This window comes from Bos grunniens, chromosome 22, assembly GCF_055505025.1.
Source record: "Bos grunniens cultivar Pamir isolate PY7600 chromosome 22, Bosgru_T2T1.0, whole genome shotgun sequence".
Lineage (NCBI taxonomy): Eukaryota > Metazoa > Chordata > Mammalia > Artiodactyla > Bovidae > Bos > Bos grunniens.
In genome coordinates, this window is record NC_141186.1 from 17,359,191 (window position 1) to 17,381,418 (window position 22,228).

The following is a 22,228-nucleotide window of genomic DNA, read 5'->3' on the forward strand; positions in this document are numbered from 1 at the left end:
CTGGAGAATCCCAGGGATGGGGGAGCCTGGTGGGCTGCCGTCTATGGGGTTGCACAGAGTCGGACATGACTGAAGTGACTTAGCAGCAATACATGAATACATTCACTCCATGAAGAGCTGAAGTATTACAGACAGGTTAAAGTTCCCATCCTCTCCTTGCCCAAAGGCCACCATGGTTATAAACTTAATTTCTGTATTTCCAAGATATTTTTGTGTGCATTACATACACATCCACGAGGAAAATACATCATGTCATTTTCTGTGTTCCCGTTCCTCCCTTCCTTCCTCTCTCTCTTTTCTGGTAAAATACACATTACATAAAATTTACCATTTTACCAATTCCTAGGTATCCAGTTCTGTGGCATTAAGTACGTCCGCACCGTTGTGCAGTCATCCGTACCGTCTATCTGCACAGCTCCCTCTTCACCTGCAGAACTGAGACTCTGTCCCCATTAAACGCTAACTCCCCACACCCTCCCCTGTCATCTCTGATGCCCAGCGTTCTGCGTGTAGGAATCTGACTGCTTTCGGATCCTCTTGTAAGTGGAATCATACAATATTTGACCTTTTGTGACTGACTCATTTAATTTAGCATAGTGTCCTCAAGATCCCTCCTGTCAGAATTTCCTTCCTTTTCAGGGTACTCTGAGGTGGCTCAGAGCATCTGACAGGTAAAAGTGTCCAGCTTAGACCTGAGAACAACGTGTGGTTTCACTCTACCATGGGGTCGCAGAGAGTCGGACGTGATTTCGTGACTGAGCACACACATACTTGTGATTATAGTTTCCTTCTGTCTATGGCAAAGGATCCTGGTTTCCTTTCTTTGATACTGATATAAAGCTTACTTTGTAAGTGAATGCCTCAGTTAAAAAGTTAGTCTACGGAATTCCCTGGTGGTCCAGTGGTTAGGACTTTGTGCTTTCAACACCGAGGCCCTGGGTTCAATTCCTAGTCGGGGAACTAAGATCCCACAAACCGTGTAGTGTGGCCAGAGAAAAAAAAAAGTGAGTCTGCTCAAAGAGAAACATGAAGTGAAGACCTGTCTGGGTTTGAATACAGAGCCCACCACTTCCTAGCTGTGTGACATGGGTATGATACTTAGTTCCTCTGTGCCTCAATTTCCTCATCTGTAAATGAGGCTGATCATTTTTCCCTCCTCTAGATTTCTTATGGGATTAAATGAGATCATGCATGTTAGGAGCTTAGTACCCTAGCACATAGTTAAGCACTCAATACTATTTGTTAGCATTATCATATTATTAATAACTTTAACTTCATTCATCTTAAATTTCTCACACCTCCTGGCTGCTTGGGAAGTCAGTGGACGCTAGGGTGACTGGACAGTCGCGCCCCATCTGAGAGCGCCTCCCCCTAGACCAGTGGTTCTCAACCAGGGACAGCTTTGCCCCCAAGGCAACATCTGACAGTGTCGTAAGACACCGTGGGTGGTGGGTCGAGGCCGAGGGTGATGCTGTATGTCCCACAATGCACCCACCTGCCCCACCCTGCACCTTGCACCTGTGTCTACCCAATTCAGCCAGCTCATCACTTCAAAAAGACACTTGAACTTGTACTCCAAAGACCTCAGTCTCGGTTTCTCATCCATCAAATGGGGATGTTGAAGGCTGCCTTGCCTCTAGTTCTTACACTGACTGTTGAGCCTCTTGATCACTTACCTGGCCTACACTGTCCCTAGAGGTCTCTTCCTGTCTTTCCCAGGTCTTAGGAAACCTGTCCGATTGACTTTTCTCCATTTGCATTATTTTTGGGTGTTTCTTGTTCCCAGAGCAGTCTCTGGGGCCCCATCGCCACCACCTAGAACACTGCAGAGCAGAGGAGGCAGAGAGAGTGAGTGAGAGATGGAGAGGTCCTAGCCCCTGCCTTCTCTGAGTGTCCCTGTAATCCTGGGTCTCTTTCCAGTCACTCCCTGACACGTATAAATATTCTATTTGTATATTGATTTGATTCCTCTCCACACACCTCTCCTCCTGAGGACAAGAAACCATGCCTGCCAGTGTCCCCAGCAGCCTGCACAGTGCCTGACACATAGCAGATATTCATGAAGAGTCAGAGAGGGGGAAGGGTGAGGGGATAGGTAAAGAGAAGGAAGAGAAGTGAGAAAAGACAGAAGAGGGGGGGTGTTGAATGAATGTCAGATGCTGAGATCTAAGGAGAAAAGAGGGTCAGGACCGAGGCTTGAGCACTGTATGGACTAGCTGGAGAGAGGGGGAGGCATGTGAAGAGAGAGGCAAAAAAGGATGAAAAGGGTGGAGAAGAGAAAGGAATGGAGACGCACGACTAGAGAGGCACGTAAGTGATGAGGCACGGAGACCAAGAGAACGTGCAGGCGCAGAGCCCTGGGGAAGAAAAACTCACTCAACGCTGAGCTTGCGGAGGGAGGAGGACCACCCGCAGGATACTGCCGTGTTTCTATGGAGACGGGGATGCTCTGGGCGGGAGAGGAAACACTACACGAGAGAGAGGAGGCAGAGGGATGGGGTGGGTTTTCCTCCTCCCTAGGCTCTTTCCTCACCCCTGCCTCAAGCTGGAGATTCAGGACCAAGAATGGGGAGGTGGGAGTGCACTCCCCCGACCCCTCAGAGCGCCCTGGGGATGCCATCTGCCACTTCTTCATCCCTGGCAACTGACCTTCCTCCTCTCTCCAGGGTCCTGGAGGGTCTTGGAAAGTGCTAGGGGAATATGGGGAGATGAATGGGTCAAGCCCTCTCCAGAGGCTCCTCCTCTTGTCCTGCCCCATAAATGATAGAGCACCTCTGGGCTGAGTTCTGGGTCTTCTCGTCAGTTTCTATAATGTCTAGCCCCGGGAATTTCCATGTCTACAGCTCCCACATTTATATCTCCAGCCCTGAGTGCTCCCTGAGTTTTCTTCCCTATTTGGGTTTCTCAAGGGCATCTTCAAACTATGGAACTCTTTCAACTCACCAAGCTCATTCTTGCCTCAAGGCTTTTTGCATTTGCCATCCCCTTTGCCGCAAACTCGTTTCCCAGCCGTTAAATAGAGGTGGCCTCCCCTTGAACATTGTATGGACTAGCTGTATGGAGAATTGTCTTGAAGAAGGCGAGCACAGGAGAGGGGAATGAAGGCCTGCTCCTGTGTGTGTGTGTGTAAGATCAGAGTGCTGTTGAGGCGCCCTGTGTCAGTGTGAGGAACACATCCTTGGGGATGTGCGGAAGGACTGTCCTATTGGAAGGTGGGGGATGAGACCAGAAGAGGCAGAACTCAGGCAGGGAGGAGTCTGTGCTGTGGTGAACGCTTTCTCACATATGGTAGTTGAAGGAAGGAGATGGCAAAGCCCGGGGTCCCTACCCACCCTGGGGACTAGCTGTGTCTTGTAGGCAGTGGGTAGAACTGACTACCACCCCCACCTTGTCATCACTGTCATCTTAAACTCAGGTCTAGCACCCTGTGGGCCTGGCATGGGGTCAAGGCCCTCCTTGCTCCAACCTGAGCCTTTGGGAGCCTTTGCGTCTCAGACACAGTGATGCAGTCTCTGTCAGACTGTCAGACACTAAAAGGGCAATGTCACTCCAGCAAACACAGTCAAAAACTCTCATTGCCAGGAGGGGGAGATCCCAGCCTGGAGGTGGCCTACTGAGCCTGGAAAATGGCACTCAATAAAAATTTGTTGAGTAAATGACAGAAATAGAAAATAAAGAATGACGAGGATGAGGGAGCGATGTGCCAAGATACTAAAGGGAGATGAAGGAGGTGACCCTGGTTTGCTATTTTCCCCTGTCTCCAGGAGGGCTTCCTGGAGGGGTTGTTGATCTGATGGGGCAGGCAAAGGCCTTGCGTTTCTGCTCACCAGGCATGAGGCCCTCCTAGAGTCTAGTTTCTAGGTCGGTGAGAGATTAATAAGCTCCTGGGTTGATGGGTGGAGTCGGGGTGCGGGGTCCCAGCCTACGGGGGGCTTTTGGTGGTCCTCAGGCTCTGGGAAGTAATCAACCCCTTCTCTCTTGCTTCCTGACCTGGCGGTGGGCTCGGCCCGGCGCCCCCTCAGCTCTGTGCCTCGTGTTGGGCTGCATGATCTTCCCCGACGGCTGGGACGCCGAGACGATCCGAGACATGTGCGGGGCCAAGACTGGGAAGTACTCCCTGGGGGACTGTTCGGTGCGCTGGGCGTACATCCTGGCCATCATCGGCATCCTCAACGCCCTCATCCTCTCCTTCCTTGCCTTCGTGCTGGGGAACCGGCAAACTGACCTGCTGCAGGAAGAGCTCAAGCAGGAGAACAAAGGCGAGTGGGCGTGCTTGGCGGCGGCTGCCGGGTGGGGCGGGACACCTTCCGAGTCAAGGGAAGCCCAAGTAGGAGCCCTTACAGAGAGGCCGACTGCCTTGGAGACAGTTTGAGGTTATCCCTCAATCTAAACATTTGCAGGGGCCTGACCCAGCAAACCCTACCATGAGTATAAACCCAGGAGAAATGTGCATAAATGCTCTTGGCAGCAGTTTCAAAATCGCAAGCAACTAAAAGCAGCTTGGAGGATGGATAAATACATGGTGATGTAGTCACATCACGGGATTGTTTACACGTGTGGAAATGAATGAATGCCAGTTTTAACAATGAATGGCTACATCCTAGAAACACAGTATTGAGGCAGGGGGACTCAAATTCCAGAAGATGACAGAGTGATAATTTTTTAAAGCTAAAAACTAAGTAACACTACACTAAATACAGTTTAATATTGTATTTAAAAACAAACAAACCAAAAAACCCAAATGATCAATACAGAAGGTAGGATGGTGGTTCTCTGTGGTCGGAATGGAAGCAGAGAGGCAAGGATGTGAGGTGGGGGACAGGTGGATGGGTACACATTATTGGTGAGTTAAGTTCCTGCATGGTGAGCCTACAGATGTTTGGTACAGTATGCTTTATACCTAGTACAGTACACATAAACCTCCATATGTATCAGGTAACATTAATATAAAGAAGAAATTGACACCACCAAGGCCAGAGGCTTAACCACTGTTATCAGATGCTTACCTATGTATCTATGTACATCCCTTTATGAAATCCATGGTCGTGTCATGTTGATACAGGAGAGGCATCATGGAAACAGATCCCTCCTCAGATTGCCCTTGGTGCTCAGTTCTAGAGCACATCTTTAAGACCTTTGTCATTTTATGGAATGCTTAGTGTTACGTAAGATGACAGAATTGTAGGTTCTTAACCATTCTCCTTGTAGGGGCTGTTAGGGAGGCTCCCTGTTTTTTCTTTCTTTTTTCTGTTACTGGGAAGGTCATTACAAGAATGACCGTCCTGGTCTTTGTTTTCTGTTTTCTCAGCGTCTTTCCCTGAAGTGGAATTGCACACTCAAAATTGTAATGATAATTCCAGATTGTTTTCTAAAGGAAGATCCAGCCTCTGACCCAGGGGCCCACACTGCCCCTGGAGAAGGCGGGGACACTCTGCCTGTCTGGGTGCCTGTTTTCTGCCTTGAGAAATCGGATTTCACCGTTTTCTTAGTCTCAACCTTCCTTGAACTGCTGGCAGATGCTGGATCTATGCTCAGCACTTACCTTTAATTACGTTCATCTGAGTCTCTCGTCTATAAAATGGGCATAATGATAGTGATGGTTATTAGCTCATTTGCCAGGAGGTAGTCTAGTATTGTGGTGTGAATACACCTGGGCCATGATGGCAAATTGTTTGTGTTCGAAGTAGGATGAGCTAAGAAATGACTTTACCTCTTTGAGCCTGTTTCCTGCAGTACCTAAATGAAAACGGTGGACAAAAGAGAGTAAGACTCAGGTCCTTTTTATCCCCTGAGGATACTCAGAGACCTGATCTGTGGAGGTGTCCGTCCTCTTCTCAGTATAATGGGACCTGGATACAAGCAGGCACACCAGATGACCACAGGAACACTTGCCCTGGTGCTAGGCTTTGACTCCCCAGACTCTACCCAACTCATCCCACCTGCCCAGAAGAACCCCTCAGAATTGTCTTCATGAGATGAGACCAGGGATGAGGGGAGGCCCTCCAGGTTCAGAACAACCTTTTCATTTCATCCTTCTGAGAAGCTTCCTTCTACAAGTCAGACGTTTCTCATCTTAGAGGAATCTGAGTGATACTGACTCATGTCCCAATCCCTGTTCTCCATGAGGTTTCCTGCTCTGAGGAGAGTGATCCCCTCCCCATGATAGGGAAGACTCAGCCTCCAGTCTAACATGTCTTAGAGGTGACTATTAGAGTAAGAGAAAGAAGAAAGAGCAGATTTTGTCTAATCATCAGCACTTCCCCAGCTGTGGTTTGTGTAAAAATTTCAGAATGCCAAAAAATACTGAGGATTTTGTAGCCTATTTCACGTAATGTAGGTTATGTAAATTTAATGTGTTTTAAATGAAGGTTACCATATATTAAGCATTTAGTAAATTAGAAAAAAATTAAATTGGTTGCTAATACTTTCACAGTATATAAGTCAAATCATTATGCTGTACACCTCCAACTTATACAGTGCTGTATGTCAGCTATATCTCAATAAAACTAAAAAGAAAAAAAAAAAAAAAAAAACGACGGTGTTGAGAAAGGTGCCACCTTACAGGGCTGTCCGGCAATGAAGCAAAATTATGCCTATGAAGGGGCAGGTGGTGAAAGCTCAGTGAGAGCTGTCACTTGTCACAGCTTCCCATTAGGCAGGCACCGTGACCATTTTATAAGTGGGATGGCCGAGGTCTGGAGAGGTCCAGTAACTTACCTGAGGTCACCTAACTGGTGGAGCCAGGATTTGAGCCCAGGTCCAAGTCCGAAGGCCAAGTTCTTCCCTGCTGGCAGGCCCCCTTTCAGAGCCCTCCTGAGCCTCTGAGCCTCCTGTCTCTGGAGTCACAGACGCCTGGTGCTTTCTATGGTCTTCGTGTGAGGTCGGAGCCTGCCCTCTGGTGGCCGCTTCCAGAAGTGCAGTACAAAGACAGACATATGGCCTTTTGGAGGGGGTTTGGCCATGTGGGTCCCACTCAGGGTCCTCTCCTCCTTCCCCAAAGCGCCCTAAAAATGACATAAGGGAGCCCGTTTGCCTTCCTTCAGCATTTGGGGATTTCCTTCCCTCACTGGGCACTCAAGGTGAGTGAGCTTCACAGCTCAGTTCTGAGCCAAAGCCCTCTGGAACAAAATTAAGCTCTGCCGTGCTGGCATTTTCACCATGTACTATGTGCAGAGCCTGGCGTGCTGCAGTTCATGTGGTCACAAAGAGTCGGATACGACTGAGCGACTGAATTGAACTGAGAGTCCTCGGCAGGCATCATTTATGTCTTTTGACCCCTCAGAATCACTCTGAAGAAGTAGGCTATTATGTCCGTTGTACAGATGAGGAAATTGGGGCTCAGGTTGAATGAGCTGGCTCAAGGCCTCCCAGCTCATCAGGCCTGGTGGCATTTCAGAACCTGTGCAGCTCACCCCTCCACCCAGCTCTGCCCTGAAGAGAGGCTGAGGGAGCCCCAGTGCCGGGCGGCCTCTGACTTTCTCCAATTCTCTGTTTCTCTTAGATTTTGTGGGCTCTACAGTAAGCTCTGTGTTGCGGCCAGGGGGTGATGTCTCCGGATGGGGAGTCCTCCCGTGTCCTGTTGCTCACACACAGGGACCCTGAAGGCCGGAATCACAGCCCAGGAGTTGATCTGCCCTCAGCTTGTCCTGTCTCCTGCCCTCTCATCCCTCCATTCACGCTCCGAGGGAAGACCCCGATCTTGGACTGACCTCACCTGCTATCTGCCTGCGAACTCTGGGCTTTGAAGAGAGGTTGGGCCTGACATGCAGCCTGGGGGAGGGGAGAGGCCCTGCAGACCCTGGGGGTCTGCACTTCCTTCAGCTGACCTAAGGGAGCTGGCCCCCAGCCCCTGGCCACCTCCTCCTCTCAGCCTGGCTGGGGCCCTGCTGAGTCTGGGGAAAGAGGAGCTGTGGCTCCCCACCAGGCTCCCCGAGTCGGGGGCTGCGGCCTGGCTCCATCCTCGCCTCCTCTGGTCCCCACCTCCTGCAGAAACTATTCAAGATACTGCTCCAGGGCAGACTGGACTCTTTCCTACCTTTTTTCTTTTTTGCCAACAACGGTTCCATCATCTCCTTGCAGAGCTCCAGGCACCACCGGCCTCCCCGAGGCCCCTCTGCTCCAGCCTGCTTCTAGCTCTCCTGAAGGAATCCGAGCTGCACCAAGGGAGAAAGCACAGGGCCTCCAAGTCTGCTGCTGACTGAGGCCCTGTCAGCGTGGACTCTGAGCCAAGACGGGCCGCTCTGGAGGCTGCGCTGACTCCTGTCTTGGTGGCACGTGGCTGCTGCAGGCTGGGGCTGAAAGTGGCTCAGCCTGGGGCTGGCCGTCTCCTCCCTGCGTGGACGGCTCACCAGGGACTGGACCTTGACCCTGGCCTGTTTTGTACAGCATAGACTTCTTGGCCCTGTTGTCAGGGTTAGGGGTTGGGGGAGGGGCCCATGAGTGGGGAATTAGGGGACGCCTCACCCCTCTGCCCCATCTCATGTTGTCCCCCCCACCCCTTCTGCCAAGGGCAGAGACTGTCTTGCCTCTTTGATACTTTTCTGCATAACTTGAACTTGCAGGTCACCTCTGAACAGGGTACCCCCTGTCCCCATCCCCAGGCCTTGTAACCCTGTCCCCACCTCTTCTTTCTCCCTGCCCACCTCTCACCTTGTGGTTTGCCCACGGTCTCAAACCCAGTGGGCACGCTTGGAGCCGAGGCATGAGTGAATGTGTGTGTGTGTGTGTGTGCGCGCGCGCGCGTGTGTTGGGGGTAGATGAAGGGTCTTCTTTCTCTCCCCTGCCCCTGGGAGCACAGGATAGAGACTGCAGGTGTGTCTGACCTCCCGTCACTGCCTGGGGGTCCTGGTGGTAGAGCCATCTGGCCTGGGGTGTGGATGGCCCCCTCCAGCCCCCTGTTGGGTGGCTGGTTAGCTTCATCTTGTGTGCCTACTTCTGTCTTCAGGTACCTGCTGCCTGGCCCACTGTGGAGGGGCAGCGGGAGGCCCCTGCAGGCTCAGTGGGGAAGCACGTGGTCACCATGTCATGTCGGCCTCAGCTGAAGGAGAGAGGAAAGCAGCGAGTGCCATGTGTTCACAACCTGTGTTCATTTTCCCTGGACCTGGACCTCAGAGTTAGGGCTGCCAAGAGACCCTAGAAATCCTCTGCCCGAGTCCCCCAGCTGGACCCTAACTGGAATCAGATGCTCGGTTCTGGGAGGATTCCTGAAACCTGGAACGTGCTCAGTCCTGATCCCTGCCCTCTCTATTCCCTCCTCCTGGGCAAACACCCCCCCCTCCCCCTTCCCCCATGCTCGGGCCCCTGCACTGTGCCCCTCCTCCTGCTCCCCCCAGGGTCCCGCGCTGAGTGAGAGGGTGGGGGGAGCTTGGGTGGGGGGGGGGCAGAAGTGAGTTCCTTCAAGATCCTAACCAAAGCCCGATGTTGGAAGCCATCAGGAGGAGGGAACAGGAACAAGTGATTAGAAATGGGAAGACAGACACAGGGGAAAGAGGAGGCGGCACACAGATTGGGAGAAGAGGGAGGGATGGAGCTATGAGAAGGAGATTGAACGAGGTATTACAAAATACAGAAAGAGTGACCAGAGACAAGGCAGGCACAGGAATGGTAAGGAGGCAGAGGAAGAGGTGAGTTGCAGGGGGCCAGGTGCTGGGGAAGAAAGGAAGGGGAGGGCAATGGGGAATGGGGAGCCGCTGCCACCCGCGGGAGCCACAAACCCCTGTGCGCTGCTGGCAGGAAGCTTGGGACCTAGCTCCTAAGAGGCAGAGGTGGGGCCCAGGCAGCCATGCCCCACCCTGTTGGGAAGGAATTGCATCTAGGTGATTGCCCAGCAGGTTAGCGCCACTGGAGTGGGTTAGTGGTAGAGAAGGGGGTGGTTTCCTTTGGAGTGGTTGGACGGTTTCCCTGTCACCATCCGCCCAGCCCCCTGCTGCCCTGACTGAGGGGCAGTGGGCAATGCACCCAGGAGCCTGGGGTTAGGAGAGTGTTGGTGGGACTGAAGGAACACCAGGGTACCTTAGGGAAGGGAAGGAGGCTGGAGTGGGTACCAAACCAAAGTCCTGTCCCAGAGGCTTCAGCAGAGGTGGGAGCAGAGCAGGAAGGAGGTGCTTCAGCAAGGCCCCTGGTGAGGCTAAAGCGGCAGCGAGCCAGGACCTAGATGGCTCTCCGGGGCCAGGAAGCCACCACAGCGAGGACGTTTGTGTTTCACCTCACTCATACCCGGCAACTTGGCTTAAGCCTTTGGGAGGAGGCGGAAGCAGAGGAGATCGCCTGTTCCCAGCTGAAAGAGGCTGAGCTGGGGGTGAGCGGTCCACTGAGGCACTCCTCCCCTCGCCATGCCTGGACCAGAAAGGGATTCCTCTGCCTGATGCAGGACTCTCAGGAGAGGCCAAGGCAGCTCCAACCTCAAGGGGGTTCAGAGCACTGCTTGCTCAAGTCCTTCCAGGTCTCAGGATGTGAGCACTTTCCTCTTTGGGGATCAGTACCATGGGTAGGTTCAAGATCTTTTTCAGGCCTGTTATAGCCAAGAAGTTGGGAGCTTTTAGAGAAGGCTGTGTGGGGAAAAATTCCTGCCTGGCTGCCTGTTGAGGTTCCTGCTTGGGCACAGGGGACTCACCCTTCTGCAGCTCCCAGTGTGAACTGAGGGAAACCAAAAAACCCTCTCTTTGGAGAAGCTGGGATATTCCTGGCACGAGAAACTTCCGCAGGCCCCTGCCTGGCTCAGGGCTAGCCTTCAGGTGGGACTGGAGTTTCCTGAGAAGGGAACAGGGAGCCACAGTCCTCCCCTGAGCTCTGACCAGCAGAGGGCCCGTGCTGTGTGTCATTAGGATAGCTTGGTGTTGTCTACAACCATTAGTAAGTTCTGTCTGAATGTGTCCTCGCTGTTCATCGTCCAATTTGGTAACACTGATTTTGGTCCTGACCCCTTCTGCTGCTGCTGGATTTGAGCTTCAGTGCAGGTGGAATGATGTTCAAATAAAGACACACTTTATATCACCCATGCTAGCTTCTCCTTCTCTGAGTTGGCCCCCAGGGGATTAAGAGGGGTGCGATTCAACCTGACCCTTTGTACCAGGTATAGCCGTGTATTAACAGACTTTACATGAAGGTAGCTGGACCACGACTGACACAGAACTCAGCACCGTCTTCAACCCTGGCTTTCATCTTCAAGGACACCTCATGGCCTTGTTTGGACTTGTCACTTTGGTCCACATTTCATTTTAAGGAGACTTCCTGAGATCCCACAGGACTGAGTCACACCACACACCTAACTGAAATGTAGTCTGTTAACAACTAAAACTGGAGTTATTTCCAGGAGAGAGAATAGTTGGCCATCTTTGCCAGCTCCTGATTGCATGGGCTGGAACACAAGGCTCCACCGTTTCCTCCTGAGTTGCTGTGGGCAAGTCCTTTCACCTCTAAATCCCCACTGAGTAAATGGGGATGATGACAGCGCTCTCAGGGAACTTGGAACAGATGAGGGAATGCCTGTGAATTGTGTTCCAGTGTCTTACACATAGTAACGTGGCCCAGATGGCAGCTCTATTGACTATAACTTTTGCATTTGGGAATTGAGCCTTCATTCAACACATTTTGAGCACACAGTTATCTGCTTAGAACTTGAAAAAGAAAATCAGAGCCTCTGTCTTAATGGTCTGGTTGGGGATATTAACATGTAACAATAATGTGAAATCTGCCTGGTGCAGGGTACTGTGGGTAAAGGGATACGTTACATGGCTTTAGGTGGGGTGGGTAGAACAGGGGATGGATGGTCTTACTGTAGAATGAACAGGAGGTAAGTAGGCAGGAGCCAGGAAAGCCATTCATGAAAGAAGGCAGCTGGGGGAAAAAGGCTGAGATGAGAAACAGAATTGAACCTGTGGAGAAGAGCAATTTAATAATGCTGAACTGCAAAGTGTGAGGTAGGGAGGGTCAGAGATTCATCTGGAGAGATCAGCAAAGGCCAGATGATGACAAAGCTGGGACTGTTTACAGCAGTTCAGACCTAAGAGCAACAGGGAAGGATTTTAAGCAGAAAAAGGACACAATTAGATATGCATTTCAGATAGATCCCTCTTCTTGTGGTGTTATGGGGGCTGAGTTAGTTGGGGAAAATTTAATAAAAAGGAAAGCAGAAGTCTGGCCTGAAGCAAGGTGGTGGCAGTGGTTTTGAGAGAGGTAAAGAATTTAACATTTAGGAATCTGAATTATACTTACTGACAGGGGTGATGGTGGTGGTGGTAAGGGATTAAGTGGCAATGAGGAGAGTTAAATTTTTTGTTTGAGGGGAAAGGGAAAAATTGCCAGTATAGCAAGGGATGAGATAATCAATTTGAGACATACATGTGGGACATCCTGATGGACTGTCCAGTAGTCAGCTAACTGACATGGCTTTGGGGGCTCAAGAGAAAGATCTGGGCCAGAAACCTGAGCATGCAGGTAACAGAGACAAGTGAAGCACAGGCGAGCTTATTCAGGGTGGCTGTGTTGTGTGAAGAGAGAACTGAGTTGCAAAATGCTGGCAAACACTAATGTATAATGGTCAGAGGAATGGACATCCAGGAAGAGTCAGAACTTTGACGAGAATGATGAGAATGTGGTGTTAGGGAAACCAAGGATTTAGAATTCAAGGGGAAGTTCAACTGGTCAAATGTAGTGGAGAGGTCCAGACTTAGGGACTTAAAAACGGGTCCCTTAGATTTGGGGACAAAGAGTCCACTGTTGAATTTGATAAAAGCATGTCCAGAGGAGTGAGAGTAGAATCGAATTGAGGTCTGTTCAGGGAGAGAACGGCAGGTGACTGAGGATCACCGTAGAAGTGTGGATAAGAAGGGGACATCAGTGGAATTTTTTCAGGAACTATGAAGTATAGTGAACCAGCAGTGGACAAGGATCAGCATGTGATCCAGAGGAGACTATGGAATCTCTTTTCAACATGGAACAGTTCTGAGTGTTTGTAGGTCACGGCTGCTAAGAGTTTAAAGATAAAGAGAGGATGACTAACGGAAGAGAGGAAGACTCTTTTGTGGGGTAGAGTACAGGGCTTAAGTACAAGGTTTAGGGAGCTCTTGATGGCAACCTGCTCCAGTACTCTTGCCTGGGGAATCCCACGGACAGAGGAGCCTGGCAGGCTACAATTCATAGGGTCACAGAGTCAGACATGACTGAAGCAACTTAACATGCACGCACGCATGCATGCCTGATGGCATCCAGTTCTTCAGTGAAGCAGGAGGCAAGACTGTCTACTGAAAGTGAAGGGAATGAGTAAGAATTATCAAACTTTAGAACAGTTGCTAATGAAGCTGTCAAAGGATAAAAAAGGATCAATAGAAGGACTGACAGGTGACTGAATTTGTGGTGGCACCAACAGATAGGAGGGCAGGCACAGAAGGTAGACTATAGACTGAAAGGCAAGTGCAAGGTAAGGCGACTCAGAGATCCACCAACAGATCAAGGCTGGATATGGGAAAAGGAGAGACTGCAGTGGGGCAGACTGATGCAGAAAATGGAGAAATGAAAGCACTGAAGTTTACACAAAGCAGCTGCAAGGTTAGGAGACTGTAGCTAATCAGAAAGTTGGGTATTTGACCTGAATAGTCTGGGTAATTCTTGAAAAAGATTTTGAGATGCGAGGTACCCTGGCTAGGATGTCCACCCCCAATGGTGACAATAATGGCAGAAATGTAGGGGCAGGAGACAGGCCAAAGTTGCTCCAAGTATTAAAGAATCAGAGTTTGGATGGTTAAGACCACAGCAGGAAGAGGGATGAAAGCACAATAACCCGTGCGTGAGCAGCAGAAGAAATACAGATTTTTAATAGAAGGTACAAGATGTATTTTGTCTGGAAACACTGAGGGAGAGCCTCCATGTGATAGGGTATGAGAAATGAGCAGCCTCCATGTCAAAGATCTCAAAGGAGAGGGTGTCCTAAGGAGAGGACCACATTCAGTTAAGGTCAAGACACAATATGGAGGAGCTAAGGGTTTGTCTATCATAGAAAACAGCACTGCAGGAAAAGACTAGAGAAGGGCGGGACAGAGAAAGACAGAAGGATGGTGCGCTGTCAAAGCAGAAGCACTGGGCAGCCAGGTGGCACGGAGAGCTGTCATCATGCGAAGTGACTAAGGAGCGTGAAGCCTGCAGAGCTTGCCAGACTCCAAGTTTACAACAGAGCTCTAGTTTAAAACCCTTTCAAATCTCCTGAGGCAGGGCAGGACTGGTGATGGCATACGCTGGCACCCGTACAGATCTGGAGGTGCTGGAAAGCTCACCTAGGTATCGAAATTCAACCTGAGTGGTTGGCGGCTTCTTCAGATTCATCTACTCATTCAACCAAACATAGGTCGAATGCCTGTTCTAGTCAGGTACTGCTCTAGGCTCTAGAAATATGCAAATAAGTCAGACAGAGGCCCTGGGTTCAAATGACCTTTGCAGGGCTGTTTGCCTGTTTATTGTGGCTATATAAGATTCTGCTCCTTGTTTTGTTAGACATGTTGCAGTATAAAACAAATGTACAGGTAGATGAACTATTATACATAATCTTCTAACCATAACCAAAGAGACTCTTGCTAACCACCCCAGAAGCCTTTCAAGCGCTCCCAAACACTATCCCCTTCCTTCTCTCCTAAGGGTAACCACTGCCTGGAGTTTTAGAGTAATCACTTCCCAACTTTTGTAATGTCTTCATCCAAGAGAGCATCTTCAAACAATGGTTTAGTTTTGACTATTCTTTGGATATGTCTTTACCACTTGGTTTCTTTTTATCCCTCCTTGCAATGTGTTGAAGAAACTGGACCATTTGTTATGTAGAGTTCTGTAGCTGGGAGTTTGCTGGCTCTATTCTTGTGGTTCAGTTAAACGAGTTTCCTCTGTTCTCTGTATTTCCAGCAAATTGGATCTAGATGCTTATTCACATTCAAGTGTGTGTTTGCACATTTTAATGACTGCTTCATAGTTGTTTTCTTCATCAAGATACTGTCTAATTGCTTTTGTGTAATTAGGGGTTGAAAAATAGTGATGCTCCAATTCGATCATCCTCTTATTTGTGGGAAAGCTTCTATAAAGAAAAACATCCTCATTTTCGATCTAGCCTATACAGTTGTATAGGAAAGGCAAGACTGCTGAATTCTTTCCTTTTCTAGTTTTCAGAAAGAGTTGCTTTCCTAACATTCTCCCAAGATGAACAATTATTTGTGTTTTGTTACCATTATGAACTCATGGATTTAAATGTATTTGATTCTGACACATTTATCATAACTAATGCTCAAAATGTTGTATCATTGGTCAGCAGAAGCCTCTTTAAACGTAAATCATCTTTGATAGTGTCATTGCTCCCTTGAGGGGCTTCCCTGGTAGCTCAGCTGATAAAGAATCCGCCTGCAATGCAGGAGACCTGGGTTCAATCCCTGGGTTGGGAAGATCTCCTGGAGAAGGGACAGGTTACCCACTCCAGTTTTCTGGCCTGGAGAATTCCACAGACTGTATACTCCACTGGGTTGCAAACAGTGGGACATGAATGAGCAACTTTCACTTTCTGATATGATAAGATGTTCCAGGGTGGTCCTGGTACATTTCCTCCCTCAGACTAAAATCTGCCATTTCTCTAAGAAGCCTTGCCAGTTGACAGAGTTAAGACAGACACATATATATGTAGATATGGGATCTATCAATCTAATCTATCTGTGACAAAATACATCAAGTTAATACTGATACACGGAAGGTTTTGGCCTAACATCTGTTAACTTTTTATCTCTAAGTGAACTCTGGTTCTCATGACTGGATTCATTTATCTCACATTAAAGCCATCAGATATAATACCATCAATGTAACCACCATTACAAGAATATGTAAAACCATATTCTTTCCTATTTCTTTGTAGTTGCACTGTATTTACAACTAATTTACACATACACCAGCTGCTGTTGCAGTTTCACCTTACATTCTGCATTCATTCTTAGTTCTAACTGCATATAATTAACTATCAGACTTTCTGCTGATGTTTCTCCAGACAGTTTAAAACGGTCACCTCAATCAGCTGTTTCTAACAGATTCCTACGAAAGAGAATTAACAGGAAAAAAGCTCCCCAAGTTCTATAACATAGTTGGTATGAAACTTTTGGTTCATAGTCTGAGTATTTTAAATGTATCATTCTCTCTTGCCATAAAGTGTTGCTGTCAGGAAGCCTGATAGAGCTTAACATTCTTCCATTAGAAATAACTTTGTTAGGAGGGCTGGATATCTACCAAGGTTTTCATTTTTGCTTCTTCTTTTAATGCCAACAATTTTAGGATGTTTTGATATTGGGTTTGAATCCTGGGTTGAATTTACAAGGTATGCAATATATTCTTTCAATTTGTGGTTTGAAATATTTCAGGAAAAGTTTTCTCAAATTATAACTTTTGGTATTGTTTTGTCTGTCTTTGGAAACATCTATTTTACGTGTCTTTTTTTCCCCTGGTCTTTGTCACTTAAGGAAAAAAGAGACTTTTTTAGAGCAATTTTAAGTTCACAACAAAAGTCAGAAGGTAGAGATTTCCCATATTCTCTCTGCCCCACATATGCACAGACACCCCCATTATCCACAACCACCATCAAATGGGACATGTTACAACTGATGGACCTACACTGACACACCATAAAGTCCATAGTTTACCTTAGAGTCACATTCTGTGGATTTGGGCAAATGGAAAATTACAAGTCTCTCTCATTACAGTATTATACAAAATAGTCTCACCACTGTAAAAATACTGTGTTCTGCCCATTCATCCTCCTGTCTCTTCAACTGCTGGTTTTGTTACTGTTTCTACAATTTTGCATTATCATTGGAATCACACAGTATGTAGCCTTTCCGGATTGGTTTTCTCTACTAGTAGTATGTATTAAACGTTTCTCCATTTCTTTATGGCTTGATAATTTGTTTCATTCTAGTGCTGAATAATAATCCACTTTTCAGAAATACCAGTTTATTTACCCATTCACCTACTGAAGGACATCTTGGTTGCTTCCAAGATTTGGCCATTTATCAATAAAGCTGCTGTAAACATCTATGTGCAGGCTTTTGTGCGGACATACATTTTCCCCTTCATAGGGCAAACACAAAGAATCCCGACTGCTGCACTGGTGTGGCAGGAGTACAGCATGTTGAGTTTTTAAAGAAACTACCAACCTGTTTTCCAAAGCGGTTTCATCTGTTTGCACTCCCACCAGCAATGAATGAGAGTTCCTGTTGCTTTACATCCTCATCAGCATGGGGCAGTGTCACCGTTTTGGATGTTGGTCATTCTAATAGGTAATGACATCACACTATTGCGTCAATCTGCAGTTTCCCAGTGACGTGTGCTGTTGAACATCTTTTCACATGCTCCTTGACCATTTGTACATTAAGTATCTGATCAAGGTCTTTTGCCCATTTAAAAACAAGGCTGTTTTCTTTATTCTTGCCAAGGGTATGATAAGAAAGCATTCTCCAGGTAACTGCAAATAGAGCTTTATTTGAACTGAAGAGCTCTAGTAGGCTGTATACCTCCTTGTGGGTTTCAATTCTGTTGGACCTTAAAATGTATCCACATCTTGAAGTAGAGTCTTTAAAAACCAACTTGTCTGACTGATTTGCTAAACCCTTTCAGTAAATTAAACACTACTCCTTTCCTTACCACCATTTCTGTTCTCCAAGTTTTTCCAGGTAAAAATTTTTCTCAACTTACACTTCATGACTTCAACATTGTCTACCGGATCTTCTAATTAGGAAAATCCATTTACTTCTCAAAAAAGTGCTATTCCTTCTCATTTCCCTTCTGTCAATTTTCTCAAAGAGTTAAGCACAACCTGTATGCAAAGCTCTATAAACATAGTAAAATCCTGACCGTAAAGAAGCTAGACTCGTATTAGTTGACATAAAAAGTTTATGTAAGTGAAATAAAGCTAGACGTGTAGGCTGGACCTACAATGTGAAGGCTATGTAGATCTGCTGTCATACTGTCCTCAACTTCTAATTTAAAAAAAAAAAAAACAAAAAAACTGAGGTTATCATCAACATTTTAGTTTCTCGTATATAACAAGTCCCATTGTGAAATGATCATCACAATGTCTAATCAACATCCATCACCACAGCTACAAAACTGTTTTCTTGTGAGGAGAACTTTTAAGATCTACTCCTTTAGTAACTGGCAAATGCAGTATTATTAACTACAGTCATCACACTGTAGTTACATCCCTAAGACTGACTTAGTAAAGTCCAAGATTGACCTTTTTATCGCCTTCACCCGTTCTGCCTACTCCTATTCTCAACCTCTGGCAACCCATTACCAATCTGTTCTCTGTATTCATGACTTGATTTTAAGATTACCCATGTAAGTGAGACCATATGGTATCTGGTCTTTTCTCTTATTTCACTTAGCATAATGCTCTCAAGGAACATTTGTGTTGCAAATGGCAAGATTTCATTTTTTGCTTATGGCTGTCATTGTCAATACACATTTTGTTCATCCATTAATAGACACACAGGTTGTTTCTGTATCTTGGCTACTGTAAATAATGCTGCAGTGAACTTGGGGGTGCAAATGTCTTTTTGGGTTGCCGTTTTTTTTATCAGATAAATATCCACAAGTGGAACTGTTGGATTGTATGGTAGTTCTATTTTTAATTTTTTGAGGAACATCCATACTGGTTTCCATAAAGCTTGTACCAATTTACACCCCCACCAAAAGTGCACATGGGTTCACTTCTCTCCAGATCCTCACTAGAACTGATGTCTTTTTGATAACAGCCATGCTAACAGGTGTGAAATGATACATTACTATAGTTTTTGATTTGCATTTCCCTGTCGCTTAGTAATGCGGAGTATCTTTTATGGTACTTGTTTGCCATCTGTATGTCTTATTTGGAAAAATGTATTTTCAGATCTTCTGGTCATTTTTTAATTTCAACTTTTTATTTTTGAGTTATGATTTGCAAATATCTTCTCCCATTCATTTTGCCCATTATTTCCTTTCATTTGATTGTGCAGAGGCTTTTTAGTCTGATGTGGTCCCTTGTTTACTCTGGCTTTTGTTGCTTTTGCTTGTGGTGTCAAATCCAAAAAACCATCACCAAGTCCAATGGCAAGGAGCAGACTGCCTTATGTTTCCTTCTAGAAGTTTCAGTTCTTACATTCTAGTCTTTAATCCATCATGAGTTAATTTTGGAATATGGTGTAAGATAGCTATCCCATTTTATTCTTTTACATGTGGCTGTCCTGTTTTCTCACTTATTGAAGAGACTCTTTTCCCTATTTATTCTGGGCTCTTCTGTCATAAATTAATCAATCGTACATGCACGGATTTATTTTGGGGTTCTCTGTCCTGTTCCATTCATCTGTCTGTCTGTTATTATGCCAGTACCATACTGCTGTAATCACCATACCTTTGTAGTATAGTTTGAAATTAGGAAGCATGAAACTGGCCTCCAGCTTTGTTCTTTCTTAAAATTGCTCTGGCTATTCAGGGTATTCTGTGGCTCCATATGTATTTTAGAATTGTCTATTTCTGTGAAAAATGCCACCGGAATTTCGTTAAGGATTACACTGAATCTGAAGATTGTCTGATTACTTACCGTTGAGTTTTAAGAGCTTTCTGTATGTTGGGTAACAGTCCTTTAATTAGAGGTGTCTTCTCCAAGTATCTTCTCCCAGTATGTGGCTTTTCTTCTCTTGACACAGTCTTTTGCAGAACAGATGTTAGTTTTAATCAAGTTCAGCTTACTTCTTTCAAGGATGGTGGTATTGGTGTTATACTTTCTAGATTGTTATCATCTAGGTTTGTTTAACAGTCACTTTTATGTTTAGGTCTGTGATCCATTCTGAGTTAATTTTTGTGAAGTGTAAGGTTTGAGTCTAGATTCACTTTTTTTGCATATGGATGTCCAGTTATTCAAGCCCCATTAGTTGAAGACTATTTTTTCTCTATTGTATTGCCCTTGCTGGTCAAGTAATATTGACTGTATTTGTGTGGGTTTGTTTTGGGTGCTATATTCTGTTCCACTGATCTATTTGTCTATTCTTATTTCAATGCCAGGCTGTCTTGATTAGCTTTATATTAAAGCCTGGCTGACTTTATTCGTCCCTTTTAGCACTGTGTTCGCTATTCTGGGCCTTCTTCTTCTGCTTATGAACTTCAGAATCATTCTGTTGATATCCTGAAAATAATCAGCTGGGAATCTGATTAGGATTACAAATCTAAAGATCAAGTTGAGATCATTCATCCTGACATTGAGTCTTCCCATTCATGGCCATGGAACATTTCTTTTTAGTTCTTTCACCAAGAGTTTTGTAGTTTTACCCATATAGATTTTTAGGTCTTTTATTAGATGTCTACTTGTTTCATTTTTTTTGGTTCAAATGTAAATGTTGTGTTTTAACTTTCAAATTCCACTTGTTTGTTGTTGATATATAGGGAAATGATTGACATTTGTTATTAACCTCATTCCCTGCAACCTTGCTATAAATGCTTATTAGTTGCATGGAGTTTGTTTTTGTGAGCAGTCATTTCTTTTTAAGATATTTATGTCCTCTGTGAACAGTTGCTGCTGCTGCTAAGTCGCTTCAGTCATGTCCGACTCTGTGCGACCCCATAGACGGCAGCTCACCAGGCCCCGCCGTCCCTGGGATTCTCCAGGCAAGAACACTGGAGTGGGTTGCCATTTCCTCCTCCAATGCATGAAAGTGAAAAGTGAAAGTGAAGTCGCTCAGTCGTGTCCGACTCTTAGCGATCCCATGGACTGCAGCCTACCAGGCTCCTCTGTCCATGGGATTTTCCTTATTTCTTCCTTATCAATCTGTATACTGTTATTTCCTTTTCCTGTCATATTGTATTAGTATGCACTTACTGTCTGTGGGGATATTATTCTGCTCCTTTCTTGTAAATGTTTGGATTTGACTTTGGTACTATTACCCACTTTTAAGGGGTCAATAAAGGGAGGAATGATTCCCTCCCCACCTCCAGTTTCAAGGACATATTTTGTGTGTGCAAAATACTAAAATATGGACTTTACAAACAGCAGCTGATGAAATCCAGCTGACCAATTTACGACCAACTGTTTCTCTCAGGAGTTAAAAACAAAGTAAAGTTATTTAACACCTTTATGGAGAATCCTGGTTTTACTCATTCAAAATACTTCATTTAACGTGATCCTTCACCCCTGAAAAATTCCATTTAGAATTTTCTTGGGCCCAGACAGCTGCAGCACCTTCAGACTTAACCACACACCCTCTGTACACACTGCAAACCCATCTAGTTTGACTGTTGTTCTCACACTGCCTTGTTGAACTTCCAAGTGAGTGTTCATTTGGAGTCTGAGACCTAGCCGACATGCCACTGCTTCCTCTGGAAGAGAACATGGTAACATCAAAGTCCTGTGCTTTCTTCGTTTTGCGCTGATGGGGATATGTAGGCTTCTTATAATATAAACTTGTCCAAGGTTCTGTTTTGCTATCATGACTGCCCTGTGTGCTTTTATGGAGTCCTTGAGAAATATTCAAAACTATTATCTTCCCAGAGTTAAGTTTTGAGTGTAGGAGCAGGGAACAGCATCTCCTTTAGTAGCTATGCTTATCTCCAAGCTCTGTTCTTTACTGATCTTTACTGATCTACTCCTGTGCTTTACTGAAAAGCACAGGAACTTTTCTGTCTCAGCCTCATAGCAGGTTACTAAGGCTGTTCCAGTTCTGGTTGATGAACTGATGGTCAGTGTGGTTTCGAAGTAAATACATAGTCCATTTGGAGAACAGTGCACTTTTTTCTTCAGGGTGAGCTCTGTCAAACAGAGAAAACTGTACCACAAAAATGATTCCTCAGAGCTAAAAAGGCCAGGCTGATATTTTTAAGGCAAGAAAGGGTATGATACAATTTTTCAGTTAGTTAAGTGATTTTTAGTTAGTTTCAAAGCATCTTTATTTGTCTCCTGGGTAAACTGCAAAATTTCCAAGACTGTCAGCTTGAGCCTGTCATTTGGATGAGAGGATACACATTGTATCCTCTGAAACTTATAAAAAAAATTATAGAATGAGAGTAATATACCTACCTTATACATTTTAAGGATCAATGAGATAGCAAATGACTTCAGTGGAAGAGCCTGGTTAACTATGAAGGTGTGTACAACGTGCACTTGCTTATTTCTTTACTACAGTTCAGTTTCTAACATCTGTATCACACTGAAAGCAAAGCACCCAGGAATGGAGCAGGTGGCTGTCTTATCTTC

General features: G+C 46.1%; 1 protein-coding gene and 1 non-coding gene across 2 annotated transcripts in view; both read left to right on the forward strand.

The window, feature by feature from the left end:
- The window catches only part of LHFPL4 (LHFPL tetraspan subfamily member 4), a 31,422-nt gene extending 20,428 nt beyond the window's left edge, over positions 1 to 10,994 (forward strand). Inside the window, exons 3-4 of the mRNA XM_086366584.1 lie at positions 4,023 to 4,259; positions 7,502 to 10,994. Coding sequence (XP_086222710.1) covers positions 4,023 to 4,259; positions 7,502 to 7,602 — 338 coding nt within the window. The 3' untranslated portion in view covers positions 7,603 to 10,994. The remainder of the gene's footprint in view (positions 1 to 4,022; positions 4,260 to 7,501) is intronic.
- On the forward strand, positions 888 to 960 carry TRNAE-UUC (transfer RNA glutamic acid (anticodon UUC)). The gene has a single exon. It is a non-coding gene; the product is annotated as a tRNA-Glu (tRNA).
- Positions 10,995 to 22,228: the final 11,234 nt, after the last annotated feature.